The 23,434-nt window shown below is 43.9% G+C and overlaps 1 protein-coding gene across 2 annotated transcripts in view; it reads right to left on the bottom strand.

Annotated features, from left to right (window-relative positions):
* LOC125905232 (calcium-binding mitochondrial carrier protein Aralar2) overlaps positions 1 to 23,434 on the bottom strand; it is a 57,839-nt gene that overhangs the window by 1,387 nt on the left and 33,018 nt on the right. For both annotated transcript variants that reach the window (XM_049603129.1, XM_049603131.1), the window contains 8 exons: positions 20,902 to 20,986; positions 19,055 to 19,213; positions 17,090 to 17,142; positions 15,589 to 15,669; positions 10,817 to 10,957; positions 7,238 to 7,376; positions 972 to 1,130; positions 515 to 605 (listed from right to left, as the gene is read on the bottom strand). In XM_049603129.1, coding sequence (XP_049459086.1) covers positions 515 to 605; positions 972 to 1,130; positions 7,238 to 7,376; positions 10,817 to 10,957; positions 15,589 to 15,669; positions 17,090 to 17,142; positions 19,055 to 19,213; positions 20,902 to 20,986 — 908 coding nt within the window. The remainder of the gene's footprint in view (positions 1 to 514; positions 606 to 971; positions 1,131 to 7,237; positions 7,377 to 10,816; positions 10,958 to 15,588; positions 15,670 to 17,089; positions 17,143 to 19,054; positions 19,214 to 20,901; positions 20,987 to 23,434) is intronic.

Here is a 23,434-nt window from a genome sequence, read left to right as displayed (position 1 = left end):
CAGATCAACTCGCCCAAAACCACACCGAATTTTCATTGGATCTGCAGCTGATTTAGTTTCACTGAGTCTTCTGGGAGAGAGGGAGCGTCATGTTAGAGCCACGAGCCGTCCAGTGACATGCATGTGTGACGCAGCTGTCCGTTTAAAGAAGCTCTCTCTTAGTCACTGTGAGAGCTTCCCAAACTCTCTCATGAATTATTCCTGAGACTGACCTATTTTGAGGAGGAAAATGAGCTTGTTTCAATCTCAGAAGTGGGGAAAGTACATGATGTCAGAGTCAGGACTTCAATCTGTCCGCTAATGTGCACGGAAATTATTTTTGGGTCTTGTGGCATGTCTCTCTCTCTGGTAGAAGTCGGATATGAACGCAGATAAATCAGGAAAAAGCATATAAAAAGCTAAATCATCGTCAGACGATAGCCGATAAGTTTGAGATTGCATTTCGCACCAGTGCGTCCCGCCTCTTTGCTCTCCACATGGACTGTTTGAAGGTAAATAAGACAGTGATACTTACTGTCCTCCAAAGTCGATATAGAACCAGCGCTGAAGGAGTTCATAGGTCACCAAGGTCACACCAAACTGAGGCGAGGACCTGAACACACGAGCTGCGAGAAGGTTCAGAAATGTGTTAATTTACATTTAAAATAATTCTAATTACAAATAATGTATTGTGTCCAGTGTATGCAACTGTAAGAAGTCAATGTAAATGTGTGTACTGATATTGAAACACAGTCCTGTAATGTTTTATCTTTGATTGACATTCAATTGTAGCATCTTTTCAAGAGACTATTACCTGTAAATTAAAACCTGGATGGAGTTTTTATTTCATCAAAATAACACAAAGAGGTGATGGAAGTACTTTTACAGCCCCTTTTCAGTCTCTGCAGTTTAATTCTGAGGCTGCAAACGGTCCAGCAACCTGTTGGCAACATGAATGTAGCCCATTACATGTTGGCCTTGGTGAACATTACCTCCAGCTCCTTTCCAGAAAGCCCTGGGTCCCTCCTCTCTGAGAATCTTCCAGAAACAGTCGGTCAGGCCGCTGTAGGTGGTCTGGCCGGCACGCGCTGCCACCTGCAGCCTGGTCTTGATCACGTCAGCTGGGGTCACCAGAGAGGCCGCTGGCATGCCTGCGGGGAAGAAAGCACAAGCTGTTCAGCCGTGTGACGCGTCTCCTTTTTAAACCGTCAGATGTGTTCACTTCTAAATGGGGCACAAACTTAAAATCAGCTCCAAACAAATTAGATGATTTATCGAGAGCAGCCATCAACGGTCGGACGGAATCTTGCATATCATCGTAACTGCATTTGATCGAGTGGATTCAGCATTCTTTGTTCCCTCTTCTAACACACGTCATCTTGGAGCTTGACCATCTTGCAGCAAGTCTGCCGCATACATACACTAAACACAAGTAGGGGCCAGTTCCTATCACTTCACCATCAACTAATCCATACCACCAGCGAGGCCATTATTTAATCTCTACCTTTTTTCTTCCTTTCCTCCCTCTCCCACTTTTCATACAGCCGTTTGAACGGGGCCAGACAATGGACGGTAATGAGAGCAATGCACACTGTGCCCCGTGTGCCGGTGAAAGTGACTGGCTGACTGAAGGGAGTGACTGCAGAGCCCCCACTCCAGCCACTTCAGCCATGAATGGGCTCAATCATTGATGGCTCGGTCATTACCATCAACTGCCCTCTTGACGATTTATTCTGACTTCTTGGTTTTTGTAACGGCCAAACGAGCTATTCAGAAAGCCTAATCATCTCAGCATTAGGTAACCGACTGGCACCCGGTGGAGACTGACCACCTGCACTGAGGAGAGGAGAGGAGAGGAGAGGAGAGGAGAGGAGAGGAGAGGAGAGATGAAGATAGGAAAGGAGGAAAGAGGAGAGTAGGCTTCCTGTGGATTTTTTGAGGAGGTGTGGAGAATAGCCGATGGAGACAAAAGAAAGTTTAGGAACAAGGATCTGAGTTAGAGCCAATATAGAAACTATATAACAATAGAAATAAACAAGTGTTGTCCTGAGATGATGTCCGTAGCAGGCCTATTCAATTAGCGGCCTGGGGGCCACATGCGGCCCAGAAGTAATCTCTGAGTGGCCCGAGCAGGGATTGGTACAGAGACCCAGTATTAAACGGCCTGAGGCACATTTAAGACCGTAATAATAATAATAATAATAATAATAATAATAATAAGCTCCGCCGTAATCGTCTCTTATTGTTACTTTTTAAAGTTTTGGTTTCATATATCATCATGAAGCAGCCTCTCTCCTGCGCTCTGCATGTCAGGGCTGACCTCCTCCCCACAGACACACACACTCAAACACAGACACACACACACACAGACACAATAGAGTGAAGTGAGACAAGAGCAGAGAGGTTGTGGTGCAGATGAATTACACTAATTGAGGACAACTACACTTACAGTTACACTTTTTATCGTGTATAAAATGTGGGGGTGATGATGATGGCATCCCCACTTTAGCCTGCTGTCCTGGCTCCCCCTTGCCGTAGCGTATTCCTGAGCTAGCACTGAATGTGAACCCCAGTCTCCCGCACTAAAGCCAGGAGCCTTAACCACTGAGTTATCCTGCTGCTACACATATACGCTTTTCTCCAGGCGCATTTAACCTTTTAATTTGGACGCTGGACTTCAAAATTCACCTGCCCTGGATAAGGATCGAACCTCCGACCTCAGAATTCCCAAGCAGCTCTTTAACAGCCTGAGCTATGCCACCTCACACTTCTGTTGTGTTTCACTGAGCCTTTCACTTCTCCTCTGGACAGCGGCCTTTAAAATTCACAGATCCTCGACGAGAATCAAACACTCAACCTAAGGACTTCCAACCAGCCCTCTAACAGCCTGAGCTACCAGGCCAGAGCTTGATCCAGGCCAGATCCTTGATTGTCAGTTACAGCAGCCCAGATTATTATGGTATGGATTTGAATGTAGGAGATTTGTCAGCTTCATTCTGTGAACTCCAGCATAGTATAACAATGTAGACAATATTTCCTCTTTTTAGGTGGCTGAGTGAGACTTAATCATCTTAAACATTTGCTGTGTTAGGGTTTCAGAATGATGAAGACAGCTGATGAAATATTGGATACAAAACAGGATGTAAGCTCTACAGGGTGATTTTCTTTCTCTATCTCTATCATTCTCAAATGATATTCAGATTTTTAGGCATCCCATTATCTCAAATGTCTTGAAACATAGTGCATATAGCTGCAGTTAATGGGAAAACAAATCTCCCCGAGGAGCACGCCCCCAGACCCCTATAGGTTTGGGCTGAGCCCTGAAAGTTTACAACATCTGTCTCTGCGGAAACGGAAATGGATGTATTTTTCAATCTGGATCCTATTTGCTCATTTTTTCCCAAAAAGTGCTGCAGCCAGCAGCAGTGAAAGAGGCTGCAGTGTAACCACTCGGGGCAATAGCTCACCATCAATGTACCTCCACCAAAAGTGCCATTTTTGCCAATGACAGGTTGTTAGTATAATCATCTGACAACATTATGGGAAGGATTCCTACAGAGAAATGAAATGTTTTAATAACAAACAGATCGGATCAAGTGAAATGTAAAGAAGAATGTTTCTTCTCATTGCAGGGTTCTTTCCATAATGTTGTCAGACACATAATAACTATGTGAGCCTGTCAGTGGCAAAAACGGCACTTTTAAAAGGCATAAACTGATGTTGCATATTACTTTGCAGTCTGTTTGACTACTGTGGCTGCAGCTCTCTCTCAATACTGGACTGGTTTCAAATACTGTTGTTTCCATTAGGGGTGTCACTTAGACACAAAAACATGGGAGAATGCAGTCCAGGTTGAAAACTGCAGAAGTTTCCTTTTAAAAAGGTGTAAATAGTGACTTGATCAATAAAACAATTACCAAAATAGTTTAATTTTCTGTCAACGTACCAATCAACAGCGAATAAGGCCCAAATTTCCCACCAGGACTTTTTCTCACATACAGAGCTAATGCCAGTTAGAGATGGCCAACACTATGTTCTTCACAGACCAGAGTAATGCCTAGCTAAATAATGCTGTGCAAACTGAGCGTGTAATTCAATTTCCTGTGCTGACTGTAAAACACTAATTGCCAGAATGCTGTAACCGCTGATAAATACATGTGAAAGAGGGAAGATAAATGTGTCGAAGTAACGAAAAAAATGAAGAAATCATGAGGCTCGTTTCAGCTCGGAGTCTGTGGGCCGTGGCTGCCAGTCTTGTGGTGAGAAACCAGAGTAAAAATGGAGGAGGGAGGCAGGATTTATGATTTTTCCGTGTTGTGCTGTGCCTCTGCGTCAAAGAGAGAGTGCTGCTGACACATCTCCGAGGATTCAAAACAAATATTAAGTCTTTTATGCAAATGTAAAGCCTTTTAACTTGGCAGGGGAGTGCTGGTCTGTCATTAGTGTTTGCTTTAGGGATAAATCCAATATTTAAACTCTGCTTTGGATCATATTTTCATGCAGACGATAAAGTTGTTAAGTCATCAGTGAATGTTTGTCTTCTTGGCCTCTTTGCTAACTGTTATGACTAACGTACAGACAGGACTGTATGCATTCTTGCAGGGTGAACATGCATAAAGTATGCACACGCATGTTTGTGTGCTTGCCTGCGTGTGTGTGTGTGTATGCGCATGTACAATATATTAGGATTGGAAAGCCTCCCTGTCGGCCTGGTTGGCAGGCATCTGAGGCGCTTCCCTGCTGCAGAGCTCCAAAACCCCAGTCCCCAATCACTGAGCAGCGCTCTAATTAGCAGCTACCGCCATGGAGCCTGCGGTCAGAGGCTGCCTCGCTTCCAAACTCTGAGCTCTGCTACTGTTACTGCAGACCTGTGGAGGTCTGAGGCGAGAGCTGATTTAGACCTGTTCTCACACTTTGTTCAAAACTGGACCCGACCAAAGATTTTCATACACTTCAGCACTCTACACATTGCCTCTGGGACTGAAGCCTTCTGGCTCACTATGAATAGTCAAATATTTTATGAGACAAAATGCAGTTTTTCAAATTACACACACTCTAAAAGGCAAAGTTATAAAAATGCAACACGTTGAAGATTGTTCCTGGCATCATGGGATCCATTCATACTGACAGTAGTGTCTGGAGATGTATACAGTAAAGCAGACTTTTAAGGGACAGTTCACCCAAAAATCAAAAATGCATATTTTTCCTCTTGGTTTGTTTTGGTGTGAGTTACTGAGTGTTGGAGATATCAGCTCTGGAGATGTATGGCCTCTTTCAAATATAATGAAACTAAAAAACAGCCTCTTGTCCAGGAGTTGATACACGCTTCCGTCTGTGCGTTGATGTAGCTGGCGGATGCAGCTTGGTGGGAATTTTGGACAAAGTCTGACCAGAGATGCCAGAGAATACAGTGAAAACATAGGAGACGAATTACAATTTCACTGCTTTCATTTCTTCTTATTCTCGCATACAGACACAGTGGCCCTCATGTATCCATCTAACGTACAAACCAGCGCAGATCCAAGCACAAAAATCATCTAAGGATGACGTGCGATTCATGAAGCGTTCTTATCATGCCGATCACAGTGTAAGCAGTTGAAGACATTCATTATTCATTCATTACCCGTAACCGAAGATCTTATTAGGGGTCGCTGCAGGAGCTAGAGCCTATCCCATATGACACTAAGTAAGAGGCGGGGTTCACCCTGGACAGGTCACCGGACTATCACAGGGCTGACACATAGAGACAGACAACCATTCACACTTCCTTTTACACCTGTGGGCAGTTTAGAGTCACCATGTCTTTGGACTGCAGGAGGAAGCTGGAGTACCTGGCACCCGCCCCCCTCCAAAGTCCCATCCCCCTCCTCCTGCAACTCCACTTCCCTCCAAAGGCCTACTCCCCCCTCCTCCATTACGTCCTCATTACGTCTATGATAGACATAGGCATTGGCAAGGTAACGTTGGATACACGGAAGAGGAGAGCGAGTGTAACGTTACAACCAAGACAGTCAAACGCAACCCTGGAGTTTTAAAACTCAACTGGAGTCAGTGATGACTGATGAGTTTTAGAATAAAGTTACAGTGTTAACATTAGATAGTAGCGTTAACGTTACTACTAAGTGGAAACACACTAGGAAGATAACGTTATTGTTTCAGAGGCTACGCTACAGTAGGCTAACATTAGCCATTAGCAACTGGATGCTGTGTTGTCATATAACGTTATAGCCTATGTTACACTAGAGGCAAACTAAAAATACCTGTCTAGCAGAAACTTGTCCCTTTTTAGCTCAGGATGAAGCTGCATCAGTCTTCACCAGTGCTTGAAAGCAGAGCCGATGTTGACCCGAGAGATGTTACGTGAGCGGTTACGTCAGTCGGAGGCCTCCACATGGGGAAGACAGACAGGAGACGCTCGGCCAATCATTGCATTCGGTCTGACATTTCTTAGAACCATATGAGAATGGTACAATTATGAGTTTTTATCTCTGGTGGAATTCACTTACATTTTAGTGTGCCATCAGCTTATTAATAGCATTTTAACCTAAACAAAGAAAAGCGTAAAATTTCCAGAAAGGTAAGTGTCACTTTAAATATCCTGCCCCAATATATTCTCTTTTAGAGGCCTTGCCCTTGAGTTTACGACATGGAGAGGCGCAATACGGCCAAGAAGAGAAACATCTCTAAACTAGAATGAAAATGCTGACGTTCCAGGTCCATTTAACTAACTGGTTCTCTTTGACAAAGAGAAAAGTGACATCAATGGAAGTCTGTAAAATGCAGTATAGAAATAAACCACTGCTGCGGTCAACAAAGTTGGAGTAGACGCTCACACTCCAGCTGACGTTGGAAAATTTATCTTATACATCCCTTACATGCACCAGCCTACACCCTTCATATATTGAATCTATGGTTGCAAACACTCCAATATCCCAATCAGAATATGGTCAAATAACCATTCTCCAACTCAGCCAGATTCACTATGCTGCACCGCAAGTCCACCCTGACTCCCACTTGCATACACCAGATGAGACCTGACGTGACATTCGATTGTAGCACCTGCTCACGTCCACATTGATAAATGTTAGGGTCAGTATGTTTAGTACTTTGAAGCTTTGAAGTTCAGGATCCCTCTAGTGTAGTTCTTGCAAAACATTTTGTTAATGTGATCCGGAAACTTAAAACTAACTTCTGCCTCTGAACTTCATACAATAGTTGTCTATTTTTCTGTTAAAGTATAAAGGCTGGAGTATTTTACCTGCCAGCGCTCCAGCCAGCAGCATCTTGGCTGGTCCTATCCTTCCGTCCTCGTCAGTGAAGCGAGCCTTGAGGTGGGCGTAGCAGGGGAAGTAGATGGCTGAGAAGGGGATGTCGCGCAGGAAACAGGCTTTGGAGCCCTGGAGAAAGACAGTCAGAGGGAAAAGGAGAAGTTTTAGGTTATAATATTGGGTTGAGAGTTAAACTCTCAGAAATGGAAAACAAAGACAAGAATAAACAGAAAGGAGAGCAGAGAAAGATTGATGATGCTAGGGGGATTCAAACCGTGACTTCTGGCTCAGGTCTTTAAAGATGGATTAGTTTTTTTCCTCGCCACAATATGTAACTTCAACTGTCTGTTCACAAACCAGATATTCAGGCATCAACTGATGTTGCAGCCAAGGAAACTACTTCCAAAAGAACTCTGAAGTATCAACCACAACAAATCATGCCTCTCCATGTGCAAACGATCTGTGTCCTCAGCAGCAGGTGAGGGAGGCAACTCCAAAAGCAAAGCTGACAGGCACCAAAAAAAAAAAAAGAGTGGGAAAAGCAGAGAAAGACAGACTGGCTGACGAAGATGACTCCTTGTCTGCCACTGTAAACAACACTATATCATCAAGCCTATTGAGTTTCCTGCTGTATTTCAAGCTTGTTGGCCCGCTGCCACCTGCTTGATACAGCAACTACAGTCAACAGAAGGCGTTTAAAGAGCTGGGCAGGGTCTCCCTGTTTTGGACAGGCTTCATTTAACTCCTATGGGATAATCCTTTGGTTCCTACACACACACACACACACACACACACACACACACACACACACAAACAGAGAGAGGACTGGCAGGTATCTGGGCTATCTCTTTCCCTCTCTTTCCTCTGGCACTTCTTGTCTGCCTGTCCCTCCTGCTGGCTGGCTGGGGCCCGAGCGGCTGCTGAAAGCTGGGAGATTCTATCAAGGCAGGACAGACAAACAGCGTCACAGGGACTGGGACTGGAAGCCTTAATATCAGGGTGTTGGGCTGGGTAATGCACTGGCAGTGCGGCGGCTCACGGATACTGTGTGTATTGAGATGAAATTAAAAGATTTAGTTGAGCAAGCGTATACAAAATGCCTCTGATGTACCCCTACACACAAGAAAAACTTAAATACAATAAGTCCTCAAACATGAAACTTCACCCAGGGTGATATTCCTACACTGACAACTTTCCCCCACTGATGAATGGTGGCGCTAGTGCGTTAGCCACCCTACCAACCGGTAGCTCCACCAGCGGAGGGTGAGCGTCAGGATAATTACCCTGACAAAGGCAGCTCTGTGCCTGGGTGCAGCCCCTCCGGAGCCAGCCCGTCTGGGGCTTGCAGGCTGAAGCTCGTCTCCTCCCCGCCTCCCCTCCACCACCACCACCACCACCACCGCCACCTCTACCGCCAACACCGCTACTGCTTTCTCAATGCACTTTGTCTCCTCTCTATGCGTGGACCAGGAGACAAACACAATGAAGTATGTGCACAAGCATGCACGCATTTACACACTGCATCAAACAGCATTCTCGCAGACAGCTAAATGGAGACAGTAGCTATGTGGACACACACACACACACACACACACACACACACACACACACACTCTTCAACATAGTCATAAATTACAGGAGTGAGTGCACAGCCACACAAACACAGGAACAAGAGGCAGGTAGACAGAAACAAGAGGAGGCTCCACACTCTATTACAGCCTTGTTAAAAGAACCAAAAGGTGCACATGGAAGTTGGCTGAGCTGACAGGTGCAGACAGAAAGAAAACCACACAGACAAACCTGCGAGACTCAGAGTGATACGGTTCAGTGTAGCAAATAATCAGCAGACCATCAAAATTAAAAGTCCTGTCTGAGGGACGTCTAGATGTTCTTGAAAAGTAGTTTACTTCTTGGAATTTGACAACACAAGTGCGATCATCTTACTTGCAAATGAACACAACCGCAGGTATGAGATTGACATTTTCTCAGTTGATTGTGTTTACAGTCGAAGCAGAGTGTCCCCCGCCGAGCTCCATTAGGACTTATTTAAGTAATTTAATTAGACATGCTCTGTTTTACCCTGAGGGCTAATGTCCTTGTCGAGCCAGTTAAGCTGCTACTGTTAGCGGTAGCCACTGATTCCTATAGCTGTCCAAAAAAAAAAAAAAAACCCCACTATGTGACTGTCCACTTCACAGACAGATGTTAGAAGTCGTAGGATTTCTAAGAGTAATAATTATAACATAATGAAAATATTCTTTAAACACACCAACGCAACAGTATTTTTTTATATTAGCCTCTTATGACACTATAATTTTTCACGCTTGCTTTACAATCTAATGGGTGCATAATATCATACAACTCTAATATGTTCAAACAGTGCACTGTAATTTTTAGCCCTGTGCCACTGAAAAATACCAATTATGGCAATTAAGGTTAAATACAGCTTTTAGCATAAATTGTGTCTTTTCTTGTTCTCAAACAGAAGACCACATGGAATTGTTGATTTAAATGATGGCTGATGTGGGGTAAAGTATAATTTTACAATAGTTGATAGAAAAATCACATATGATTTAGTCATAACAGTAATGAGAAATAATGGATTGCTGTGAAATGGTGAGGCTGATGAAAACACAATGGAATGGACACTGGACGTCTAATTAACCTAGTCGCAACAAATCCAACTTGATTTCAGTGTTACATTAAATATGGCTTTGGGCTTCCTCCGGGACTGTACGTCTCACTTAAAGATAAATGTGAGCTTCGTGTTTTAAGTTATGCGTTCTTTACAAGAGTTCTATTATTACAGTAGTCATGTCAAATGTCTTTATACCGATATGATGTGGTGGGCTTATTTTAAACTGCTAAGGGTTCATTTCTTCAGCCTATTGACTGTTTCAAAATGAATTTTCTCACCAACACATCTCCTGGGACAGGAATGAATGACATGCTTACATAATAAGTTGAAAATAAGACAAAATGAAAACATGGGTTTGGGGGCAGGAGGACAGACTAACATGAGTCCTCAACACATTTCCATTGGGATTCTGGCGCTGATGGTGGGTGGAAGTTATCCCAGTGATAGTTCTACTCTAGAAGGGAATGGAGGAAACGTAAATTTTGTAATTCCACTCTCTGATCCTACTGTGACTTGACCAAAAATGTGGCTGAAAACATCAGATAAGACTGAGAATATTGTGCTTATTCATAGTATGTGATCTGTAGCCTCCTGGTTAGCTGCTTATAGGATTATGCTGCTCTTCATTCTGCACATTACCTCGTGCAAACTAGTTGCTTCTGCACATTTAGTCAGACGCCTGTACTCGCCTTGGTATCTCTTACTAGAATCATTCAAAATAACCACTGAAACACCTCAAAAGAAGTAAAATGAACTACTGAAACCATAACTTCATTGTATATTCTATACACAAGCTAAAATTCTGTATCCTCTGATAAGCAGATTGCATCAAAATAGACCAGAAGCAAGAGAGAAGAGGAATTTAAAGAATAATTTGTGATATAGACATGTGCACTATACATGCACCTCTGACCCCAAGGAGGTTTCTCACCTTGTAAAGTCCAAAGAAGCCGAGGTCCCTGATGACGGACAGGGCGCTGACCCTCGGCCCTGTGGTGATCTCTCCTGCCACCTGCAGACGGATCTTTACAATCTCTAGAGGGTTGGTGAAGATCACCTGGGAGCCACCAGCCTGGAGGAACAGAAAGACAAAGGCATACTTCAGTTGCACATAATAACTGGCTTTAATATATTGACTGGTGTAGCAAATAACACCTAATGTCAGCAGAGATTTTGTCTATGTTTAATATGAGTTTCTGAGTGTGTTGTCTGAGTTCTAGTAAAGTAGTTTATTTCAACATAACACTAAAAACATTTGAAAGGGACTGTTCACCCCAAAATCAAAACCACATTTTTTACTCTTACCTGTAGTGCTATTTATCAAGCTATAATGTTTTGGTGTGAGTTGCAGAGTGTTGGAGATATCATCCGTAGAGATTTCTGCCTTCTCTCGAATGTATTGGAACTTAGATGGTACTCGGTGTGTGGTGCTCCAATAGAAATATAGTGATATTGTTATTATATTCAAGAGAAGGCAGGCATTGGCAACTCACATCAAAGCAATTTAGATTGAAAAACAGCACTAGAGGTAAGAGGAAAATTATATATTTTTGATTTTGGGTTGAACTGTTTCTTTGATATAATCAAGACTGAAAATGTAACTATTATCTGGCTTGTACGCAACAGCAGCAAGTGATGCAACTTAACAATAGTGCCTCCTCAGCAACCAGCTGCAAAACAAACATGTAGAGAGGAGGAGAATAGGGGAGAGTACCGGGAAATCCTGCTGATGCAGTCAAGTCTGTCAGCTGTTTGTCTTCATCACACAGACCCTGCGGGGACTCTGACTTCTCTTTTTCCTCTCTAACCTCTCACTTCGCACCATTCTCCAAACCTGTACTTGTGAGGGCAACAATACTGCAGCAAGTTCAGACTGGTTTCTTTGCCTTTCAGGTCGGCAGGGCTTTTAAGTATAAGAGGTAGCTGCTGTGGTAGAGTTGTGGCGAGACAAATGGTTAACTGTGTCTAGTCAGGGAACATGACGGCATTTCCAGCATGCGTCTTGATACTGAGAAATGTTTACTCCATTTGGGCGAAACTGGGCTTTTTCTGACTTTCTGCGCCTTCTATTTTCCTTTAATTGTTTCTCTCTTCCTCTGAATGGCTTTTCCAGCATCCTCTCTCAACGTTTCTTGCTTTGACCTCTTCTCAAACGATCTCTCTCATCTTCTTTAATATTGTCTCTCTCTTGCTACGGTTGCCAGTGGTTACTGTAGCTACACGCAGAAGGGTGGCACATCGCAATTAGATAGCAATCGGTTGCCATGGTGCCATTTCTGTCTTAAATAGGCCTGGTCTGTTTGTTGTTGTTTCACTCCTTTTCTCCCCCGCCTTCAGTCGCTTCCTTATGAATGATGGATTGTGCTTGTCGCCTCCTGCCTTACGGGAAGGCATCGAGCTCCAATCTGCAACATGGGCATTCATTTTGCTAAATGTCCCTCAGTTTTAAGTGTTACCATATATTGCCTACAAGAAGAGAGGGAGGAGGGAGAGACAGAGATCATAATAGTCTCATTGAAGGTGTGTGCAGCAGCTTTTTAAATAACACAGAGCATAGTGGGCTACAGCTTGCCTTTCAGACCCAACGAGAGGCTGTGAATAGCAGGAGGCCTGCCGCTCTAAAGCTGCTACATCTCACAGCTAACTCTTTATGACTTGTTTTATGGAAATAACCTAGTTGATTACATGCTGGCTAATAGCGTAAGCATCAAGAGGCTATTGGCTCCGGCCCCTAGCAGTGTTGGCTGCTTCAATTGGATACTAATGAGACTGGAGATGGAGGAGATGGAGATGTTGTTTACTCAAGGAGAGTAAACAACAACATTGTTCAGAGAGATGAGCTGACAATTAGACCTGACAACATGAGATAAAAGGAGTGACAGTGCAGAGCTGTTTGTGCACTTCACCATCCCACGTTCCTACTTAACTGTTGGAAAATAACTCGAAAAACTTTCAGCATCCCAGATGAGAGAGGGAGACGAATAGAAAACGAGAGGATCGGACAAATAAACAGAGTGAGCTAATGAGAGAGAGAGAAAGACGATGAGACAGAAACAAGAGAGAGGAGTAGTCAAAACAAGAGAAGTGAGGGAAGGTCGAGGTTGGGGCGGAGAGGTTGAGGGTTGTGATTATGGAGTGACAGCGTCGGCGGCTCTCTGATGATTCCCAGGTAATTACAAGGCAAGGTGATCCGTAGAAACCTGGGACGTCAGCACCTTATGCACGCATCACAGCTCCTGGCTATGTGTGTGTGTGTGCTGCAGAGAGCATACCAAGAGCTTAGTTAAGTTTGAGGAACACACCCCCCTCAACACAAATACACACACGAGTACATTAGCTGCTTTCCATAAATAACAATTCATTTGTACACCCTTCATGCTCTACATGCAGATCTGTATGTGTTCGATTTTCTGATAATAAGAATAATAATAAGAAACCCACTACAAAGACTCAAACCAACCATGCAAACTGCGATACTTTCACAATGAACAAAGTATTACTGTATTTTGACTCTCAGTCTAACCCCCCTCTCCACCCCCCTCAGCAATGACCCAGTAAGTATTTTGTGTAACTTAAGTCCTAAAATGCAGGCCAGTAACTGCCAGATAAGCATCCAGCCAGCTCAGTCAACGGAGCATGCCATTCTTACCAAATAATCATTAGAAACTGGCAACCGGCGCTGGAGCTTAAATGATGCTGAGCCACGGATTTAGAGAGGGAAAGAGGAGGGAGCAAGAGGAGGAGGTGAGGAGAGGAAATAGGTAGGTAAGAAGAGGACAGGGCAAGAAAAGACGAGAAGGAAAACAGCATGTAAGAGGAGATGAAGAAGTTGGGATAAGTTTATGACATGGAAAGCGAACACATAACATTACAATCCCCTGTTCCCTCCATCTTCCTCTCTCTCTCTGTCCTTTGCTTTATAGACTGTGGACCTGAGGCTGACACTGTGGTCCAAACCAACACTTTCACAGCTACCAAATGATATAAACAGATTTCATGTGCTGTGGCTGGAGCCTCGCTAAAACAGGGTTCAGGAGGGTTCGACGTCTATGCGTGTGTGTGATTGTGTGCGCGAGTGTGTGTGTGTGAGATAAAGTGGCAGGCAGAGTGCAGTGCCAGCACTAACACCGGGGCCTCAGCCAGGATGAAAGGAGCTGTCACGACGGCTCACGGAGGAAAAGAGGAAAAATCCATCCATCCACACTCCTCTCCTCTACATTTATCCTCTCCTCTCCCTATGCATCTGTGATGGTTCTACTTCTGAATCCATACGGGCTGTATAAAAAAAAGGCAACCGCTACTTTTCACACCCAGTACGGCGCAGAGCGTTTCTGCAGCTTATTTGCTTTCCTGTGGTTAGTGCACCTTTTCATTTTTGTCTCCGTCACAAAACATAATCAGTGTAAGAAATGTAAAATTAACAGCAAATGTAGCGTGCTAAAACTTTTCTTGAACATATTGCTAGAACTAATAAGGTCAATTGAATGTGCCTGAGTGGAGCTAAACCCATAATGACTTGTGTATCCTGAAATACTTTGCTTTAGTGATCAGCATCAAAAGAGGGGTTGAGTGAAAGACCTTCTTTCATTTGCTCAGGCTAAAGCTGCTGGCCTTGGAGGACTCACAGTGTGTGTGTGTGTGTGTGTGTGTGTGTGTGTGTGTGTGTGTGTGTGTGTGTGTGTGTGTGTGTGTGCATGCATTGGGGGTAGACTGTGACAGCTCAGTGATCAAAACCTATGATGGGAGGGGAGCAGGTAACAGACTGGTAGAGGTCTCAGGTAGCAGCTGCTGTCAATCATCTCCTCTCAGTAAGTGTGTGTTGTCTGTGCACCTGTATGCTCTTCTGTTTGTCATGCATGCACACACTCCTACGAGCATGTACAGTATGCGCATTTGCTCTTTCATGTGTGATCTCTACACGTTCCATCAACAAACAGAGACTTCTGGCCTCCAAACAGGTCCATGTCTGTCCACTCAACTGTCAGAGGGGCGGCACTCAGAAAACAGGTAAACATAGTTAAGAGATGTATGCTGCCTTAGTACTGTATACGCTGTCTGTGGACTGTGCAGCATCATTTTTCAGCACAGTGCACTTTGAAGAGCCAGGATGATGAAGAGGGGGAGAGAGAGAAACTCCATGTTTGAGCTTTTCTGGAAAAAATAGGTGAACACTGAAAAATGTAATGCTGACTATATCTGTGGCTGTTGCAAACATGCTGAATATCTGTGGCCATGTTCATATTGAAAGCGCTCTCATGGAACTCGTAGGAGAGCTTTGGCTTCTCAGAGATTTTGAGTGAGGAACTGAAAGGGACCTTTACCCTGGCAAAGTGGCTACACCGTAGGCAGCACACATCCAAGAGGGAGCTACAAAAATTGTGGATACCGGTGAAAAAAACGCAAATATAGCGAGGCGACGCCAAGTGGACAAAGCTAGTGCCAAAACGAGAGTGAATCTGAGGTTGGCTTTCATTTTCCCTGGTGTGGTCACAAACAGTAACCTGCAATTCCTGCACTCTATACCTTTAATATCTTTTTTTACCCATTTCACTTCTAAATTTTATAAATTGATGGGATGAAAGAAAGGCCCCAGAACGTAACACTCAGTAGGTAATCTATCTTAAATCATGTCCAGATTTTTGACACCTTACTTAGTTCTAGTTTACTTACAAAAAGGCTATTAACAGTCGACTTAAGACTTACACATCCACCAGCCAGGATCTCAGCTCCCAGCGGGACTGTGCCATCTCTCTGTCTGGTCTTTCCTCGCACAAAGTCATTCACCTGGAAACATACAGGTTACAATCAGACAAAGATCAAGGATTTTTAAAGTGGCAGTAGACAAGATTTCTGCTTCAACTTATTAGATTCTCTAGGTTCCCTATTGGCCTCGCTGTAACTATGCAATGCTCTCTGTCAACGGGTGTCTCCCGGGTAAATGAAGGCTCATTTCACTGCTTGAAGGAAGTGTGTATTTCTACTAGACCAGTTAGTAACAAAATCTGCCTGTTTATTAATACTACTAGGTGTTTTTTTTCTTTATCATAGCACTGAGATTAAGGTTTTTTAGTTCTAATTGGGATTCTCACTGTTGTTTCTTGCTTTGGACAAAAGCCAGGCTGTGAGCAGTAGCTATGCTTCTAACGTTACCGCTAGCTAATGCCACCAACCAGGAAATGCTCCAGGAGCTACAAGGAAACTAAGACCTGTCAGACACCAACATCTAGATCAGGGGTGTCAAACATACAGCCCGGGGGCCAGAACCGGCCCGCCAAAGGGTCCAATCCAGCCCACTGGATGACCTTGCACACCTAATACTAATGCACTTGGGAAGGCTAAGAGGTGCCAGGTTTCAGGAGCAAGTTAAACACTGAGTAGCTTTCTTCATCAAAAAGCTTTTCCACCCCAACCAGAATACAAACTTTAGTTTGGTGTGGTGATGTCTGGATTACTACACAGCAGTGAAAATGTGTGGGACTGACTGAATGTGGAAAAACACAAATACTGAAATTACATTTGTCCACTGGAGACATCAAAGGCTGTTTTGTAAATGCATTAGTCTTTTTAAAATGTATTTCGCTGAACAAAAAAAAAGGGCCCACCTGCGATTAAATCGGACTGTACGTGGCCTGTGTATTGAAATGACTTTGACACCCCTGATCTAGATTAATTGTCGCCTTTGAAAAACTAAAAACGAACACATTTTCTTGTAGTGGCCATCCTAAAATGAGCAGTGGTTGAACATAGTGTTTTTTGTCATAATGAAGTAGTAGTTAAGCAGACAAATGGTTGACTATTGTAAGATGCCAGCAGGTTAAGTTGGATAAACTGTAGTTGCTAGGCTCTGAGGAAAACGTCATGTGATCCTGCTGTCTTTGGAACAGCAGCGGCAACAATAAAACCAGTTAGAAATGCTGGGAGGGAATAGATGTCTGTTTCCATATTAAGGCTGGTATGGTGAAACATGATATGAATATCAAGTCAATATACAGTGGACAATGTTTCTGTAGGAAATGTAGAAAATTAACAGACTCAATCAGATTATGTGTGTAGCTATACAGTACGTCATTATTTGCATCTAACTGTGTGTTTCACATAATTTCAAATCCATCCGATAGATTGATGCGATGGCAGAGCCTCATGGTTTTGTGTCTGTGTGAATGTGCATCTGTGTGTCTATGCGCCTTCTAACGCAGTGACTTACTGTGAGCTTTATGGCTTTCTCGGGCGCCACACCCAGTAGCTGTGGTACAAGACCTATCATTAGAAAACGACGAAATGATTAGAAAAAAAGAGCGCTGTGGTACCCCTACTCACTCACACACATGCGCATACATACATATACATATACCACTTCCACACACTCCACATGATGTGTGGCTTCCCGCTGCATGCGTCCGACCCTGAAAGATCCTCCAGACGCTAATGAAATCTATTGATGTGGAGTGTGGGGACATCAGAGTAGCAACAAGAGAGAGAGGAAGAAGGGGTAAAGAGAGGATGAAGAGAAAGAAACTGCTTCCCAGAATAGGAGAAAAAAGGGCAGAGTATAAAACAAACCAACCAAAAGTTTACGCAGACCTCAATTACAACCCAGAGCAGGATAAAAATAAACAAAATAATCACAACAGAGCACAATAAAACTTGGCCCCCTACCCAGCCCCAAGGCAAGAAACACACACACACACACACACACACACACACACACACACACACACACACGTTTCCTCAAAGTAACAAACACAGTTAATAATCTACAGTATTTTGTGTGTAGCGAGGCCACACACACACATAATCATATACTCAATTTGGATCTTGGCAAAAGGACCTGAAGCCTGGAGCTCATTTAAAAGGAGCCCAAAATCATTTTTGAAAGATTGTTTTTCCAAATGCTGACATACTTCCTTCAGCACAGAATATACATACCCACACATGACAGGACATGGGAATATACACCCAATTTATTGCGGCAAAATCATCCTTATGAAAAGATGCTCCTGTTTCTCATGTGCCATTTTGTTTATGAGAGATTCCAATGGAGGGACTTTCAACTTACATTACATAACTCCAGTTTGGCTGAAAGGATACCTGCCTGGCCATCTATCTGGAGCCAGACCTGTCTGTCTCTGTGTCTGTAAGGCCATTCCATTCTTGATGGCCTTTGTGTTTCCCACAGAAATTCAAGCATTCAAGTTTCCTCTCGGGAGTCCGACGCTGTCAATCAGAATCATGGGATTTTAAAAAGGCCCCGCCACTGTTCCAGGGGACCTTTTTTCAATCCTTCTTCAATCCGACCTCAACAATACCCACACAGACACTCTAACCCCGGCTTCTGAAGACAGGGCAGGTAGTCATTAGAGATGTCTTGCCCTGGTATGTGCGTACCTGCATGCCCAAGTAGTCGCCTGCATGTCCGTGTGTGCATGCCTACATACTTGTGTGTCTGCTGAGCGTCTGTGTATGCGTTGGTATGAGTGTGTAAGTCCAGACATGCGACATCACCACATTGTGACACAGGCCTTAAGGTATGTGGTCTTGCGTGTGACGTTTATTGTCCTGCTCTAAAAGTCCCGAGCCAGCCGGTAATCACTTCAAAGGAGACAGGTCAACAGAGAGGTGAACTCACACAGCCCTCCTGTCCACCCTACACTTTTCTTCTCCTCTTGTCTCCCCTCTTTCATTGTCCCTACTACTCACTTCTTCTTTCTTCTCTCATATCTCAGCTCTTTTTTTTTTTTTTAAACCTGTTTTGTGGATTTGAATGCCTGTGAGTTGGTTTTCCTGAAAGCTGTCTGTAGATACAAATTCGGGGATGGACTTTGGCCAATTTATTTAAGTTTCCACAAAATTATATACACTGTATGTTAAACCTACATTTGTACATTATACACAGCATGACCCTGGTAATCACTATGATCTTGGAAATACTGTTGTTGGAGTGTTTCCTACATGCAAGAAGAAAGATCTGTAAAGTTCAAGAGATGCATTATAATGAACATATAACAGACACTCCAGCTCATATAAGCTACAGTAGCAGGATAGATGCTGTATGGAGTCCTCAGAGACGGTTTCAGCTGCACAGTTTGCAACCACGACTAACATCATGTGGATATTTGATATAATACATAAAAAAAGGCAGGGGTTTAAATCTGTGTCGATGCACACTGACCTCGGTAAAGGCCGAAGATGCCTTCGTAGCGCACCACCTTCTTGAAGCAGTCGAAGCTGTTCTTGTACATGAGCTCTCCCACCAGGGAACCACTACTTCTCTGATTTTGCATGCGTGTCTTCACCAGATCGATGGGGTACACTGCTGTGGCACCCACAGCTACAGAGAATTTAAAAAAAGCTTATTAAAAAAACAATCACATGTTATGAGGGTACATTTTGTGTATTTTAATACACATATTCACTGAGGTGGTTTACTGTCATGACCACGCCACCATTGTCCTCCCCTTGCCTTAACCACATCTGTATCCCACTCATGTGCCTAAATCTTTGTGTGTCGCCACTGAAGACAGCAGTAATAAAAAAAGTTGAAAAACGTTACAGACAGAGTAAGAGTAAAGAGAAGTTAGTATTGATTGACTTTAAAGGAGCAGTGTGAAGGATTTAGTGGCATCTCGCAGACTGCAAAGTGCAACCAACTTCTCCAATGTGCCATGCATGAAGCCACGCTTAGGATTCCTTTTGTGCGTTTTCCAGGAACCAAATATCCTCTTCCCCTCCAAAACAAACAGACCAGATGATTTAAAGCAGTAAAAACACTGAATAAAGAAGTTTCATATTACAAATCAGGGTTTTTCTGATGCTTTTTTCTGAAACATGGTGGTGCAGGACTCTGTCGATGAGGACCCACCCCCTTTGCAGATATAAACGGTAACAAAGATACAACCATTCTTATTTTCAGGTGATTATACACTAAAGAAACATACTTATTAAATTCAATTTCTGCCAATATATCCCCCTCAATCCTACACATTGGATCTTTAAGGTATCTTTTCTTTTATAACTATTATGACTAGAGTGACCTGTATGAAGTGTAACTAGAGATGTAGACTAAATGGTTCACAAATGAATGAAACAAATCTCACAAACACACACCCACTCATTAACAGGAGGCATTCATCAGGTTGAAACCGGCAATTTATGACAAGTTTGTGCTGCTCAGAGTTGTGTAATGCAAATTGGAACTCACATCGAGCCTCACAGAAAGAAGTAAGACAGGTTTAGGACAAACTAAAGGTAGCTTTGCTTGATACCACCTGAGATGGGTGATCAAATATGTCTTTGCAATTTGGGTGAACTGACCCTTTAAGAGGAAGAGGAGGAAAAGGCGGAGGAGGAAGGGGAAGTCTGTGGGGATAATGTTAAGAAAGACGTCGAAATGTTTTGAGTCCCAGTGTCCTCGACCCGTCAGACGGACACAAACAAAAAGAACCGACCCAAGGCGACAGACTTAATTAGAGAGAGAACGAGAAAGAAGAAGGGATGGCAGACCCATACCTCCTTATTAAGCTGTCTCCCTTGGGATAGGAGGAGGAGAAGGGAGGAATGAAGGAAGGGAGGAGGAGGAGGAGGAGGAGGAGGAGTAGAAAAACAGTGGGGAGTCTGAAGCCAAACACAAGGCCTAGGCACCAGCCTTCACCCCCCACCTTCATCCTCCCTCTTCTGATCACTCACACAGGTACAAAAGAATCCACACAGGAGTGTTTTCCCATGGCACGCACAGGGGCGAGAGACAGGACAGAGTGAGGCAGAGGAATGGTAAAGAGCAGGACAAAGATGGAGAGAGAAAAAGAAGGAGAGGGAGCACTTCTTTTTAAAGCAGGGGAGCAACCGTTGCTCTTGTAAGGAAGGGAAGGGGCAATAGAGGGGCTATTGTCCTCTGTCTGTCTCACCATTTTCTTAAGAAGACAGCAGAGGGCGGGGGGCAGGTAGACACGCAAGCAGGTAGGTGGATGGGTGGGTGGTGGGGTGAAGGTATGCAGGGAGCCAATGGGGCGTGACTCTTACCCCCTGCCACTGAGCCAAGGGTGAACCTGTAGGCCGACTCTGCCACCTGGATGAGGACTGAGCGGGAGACGTCACTGCCAGATTGCTGCTCACACAGTGGGAAGGAGACAATGAAGACATCAGTGCAGAAGTGGGACACAACAAATTAAGCAGACATTACACCAGACAAGGGGCTGTTTAAGACACTGATTTCCCTCTACCAATCCACGTACACTTTAATGCTGTTTCTTGTAGAAAATTGCATGCGACCACCCTTTTATCACTTTTATGATGGGACATTAGTATGCAGTATAATGGTCAATTAATAAACTATGCAGACAGGAAAGAGAGTGGGAAACTACTTGAACATAAAAGTAAGTAAATGTTTTTAGTTGGTGAGATACACAAAACAAAAATGTCCTGGAATAGGGAAGAATTTACATTGATGCTCTTTGGTAACCGGGGATAGCTGCCAATAGATACCATGGAAAACAAAAGCTCTATCTTCTTCCTGTGTTGGCTGCCCAACGGTCGATGCGCTTCCTTTGTGCGGCAAATCAAGACTTCATTTTTCCCGGGACATTGTACCCAGTGGCAGGCAGAAGTGCACAGTGAAAGTGAGGCTTACAGGGAACCAATCTAAATACAGATGTTTTCACTATTCTACAAAGTCTTAGGGCTGTTGTGAAACTGCGCCTACTTAGGGCGACAAAAAATGTATCTTCGGTGTGTCGGTACAATGGACAACCAAGAAAAGATGGCAGAAGAAATACCATTTCAACAGGGCTGGACAGCCACAATAAAGATTCACAGGCTGATATCACTGCCAAAAAATGTCAATTTATTCAGGACAGTCGTACATCTCAGCCTGTGAACCTTTTTTGTGGCTGTCCATTCCAGTTGAAATGGTGCACGGGTATTTATGATGACTTCTTTTTAAACACACATATTCCATTCACTACCCTTCTCTACCTGAACTTATCATGAAGCACAAAGCTGCTGGTATCATCTGTTGGAATATTTTAACATCTTTATACCGAGTGCTTACATTTTTTTATTGCTGATTTGGGTCGACAGTCTCAGAGAATTCACCATGCCATACTCATCTGGTCTACACTAATGTGTCAGAGCAGCTGTCGAATTAAAACTGGAATCAAAGTGATCTTGGTGCACCCCTGAGTGAGAGAGTGTTAGTAGTCAGCATTAGCCATACAGTGAAGCCTCGTTTCCACCAAGCAGCCGTTCAGTTAATGTCACTTCGTTACACATTAGAAAGATTATTTTTGTGTTTCCAGTGTCAAAAGTTGTGGACTGTATACCAACTACACTGTGACCCCTCTGTTGAAGTACCTACTTCACTAATGCCATACTAAAATGTGGAGCTAGAAACACTGCAGTCCATTGATTGGTCAAGTAAAAATCATCATTCTTGCTCTACAAGAACTCAAAGCACAAACCCACTATTTCTATTCCGTGGACGATGAGCAAGGTGCAGTATTTATCTGCATTACTCATGAAGAGGAAATACAGCAAGAGCTGGACGAAGCAGTAACACGGCTATTACTATCTGGTAACGACCCCCCCTACGTTCAAGAGTACTGTCCGCAGTGTAAACATTAAGCAGATCTAGGGTTTAGGTACATGTCTGTACAGGTTAAGCACCAGTTATATGGTCACTATACTGAAGGTGTTTGGTGGAAACATGGCTTAAGAGTAGCCACACTGCCCCCCTCCACCCAAGGTACCTGTTGCCTGGTCTGGTCGGCCCAGTCCTGGCCTCTTGACCCTGGGAAGGTGAGGGGGGGAGTGTTGTAAGTATGTCTATGTGTGTGTGTGTGTTTGTGTGGATGAGGGGGATGGGAGTCACTAGAACAGGTCCACCTGTCAGAGTGAACTCCCAACCCCCTCTTCACTTCATCCCCAGAGGTTTCTTCCTGCCCAAATGTCTCCTTTAAACACAACCTTCCCCACTTCTACCATCCTCCTCAGCTCTGTCTGCCCGAGAACTGGTGAAACTTGGCAAGACCAACTGTCAGGATGTTTGAGGGAGAAAGAGGGAACAAGTTAACAGGATATAAAGAGAGAAAAGGCAAACCGACAAACATGTAGAGAAATGAGAGAGATGGAGAGAGAAGTAGATCAAAAAAAGGAAATGGAGAGAACGAGCAGAGGATGAGGAGGGAGAGCTCCAGCCTGCTGGCGGCCAGCCCCTGAGGCCAAACCACAAGGGCCTAAAGTGGCTCATTGTGGTGGGACTGGCGTCTGTGTAGTGCTGGGCCCCTTTGCTTTCTCCCCTTTGGCCCCCGCCTGCTCCAATATGGCCTGGCCAAGCCTTTACTGTAGTGCTGGAACCCACCAGGCAACAACTCTGACCAAAGAGCCCAAGAAGGAAAACAGTGCTCTGCTCATCTGTCTGGCTGTCCATACGTCCTTCTTCCTCTTCTTCATTACAAATTGCTCTTGTTAGCTGCTGCAAAGTCTCTTCCCATCTATCATTTGCAATGTGAAGCATGTCTGAGGTTCATTAGGCCTTGAGGATGGCTCTGCTTGTCTT

This window comes from Epinephelus fuscoguttatus, linkage group LG17 (assembly GCF_011397635.1).
Source record: "Epinephelus fuscoguttatus linkage group LG17, E.fuscoguttatus.final_Chr_v1".
Lineage (NCBI taxonomy): Eukaryota > Metazoa > Chordata > Actinopteri > Perciformes > Serranidae > Epinephelus > Epinephelus fuscoguttatus.
This window is presented reverse-complemented; position numbering and strand designations above follow the sequence as displayed.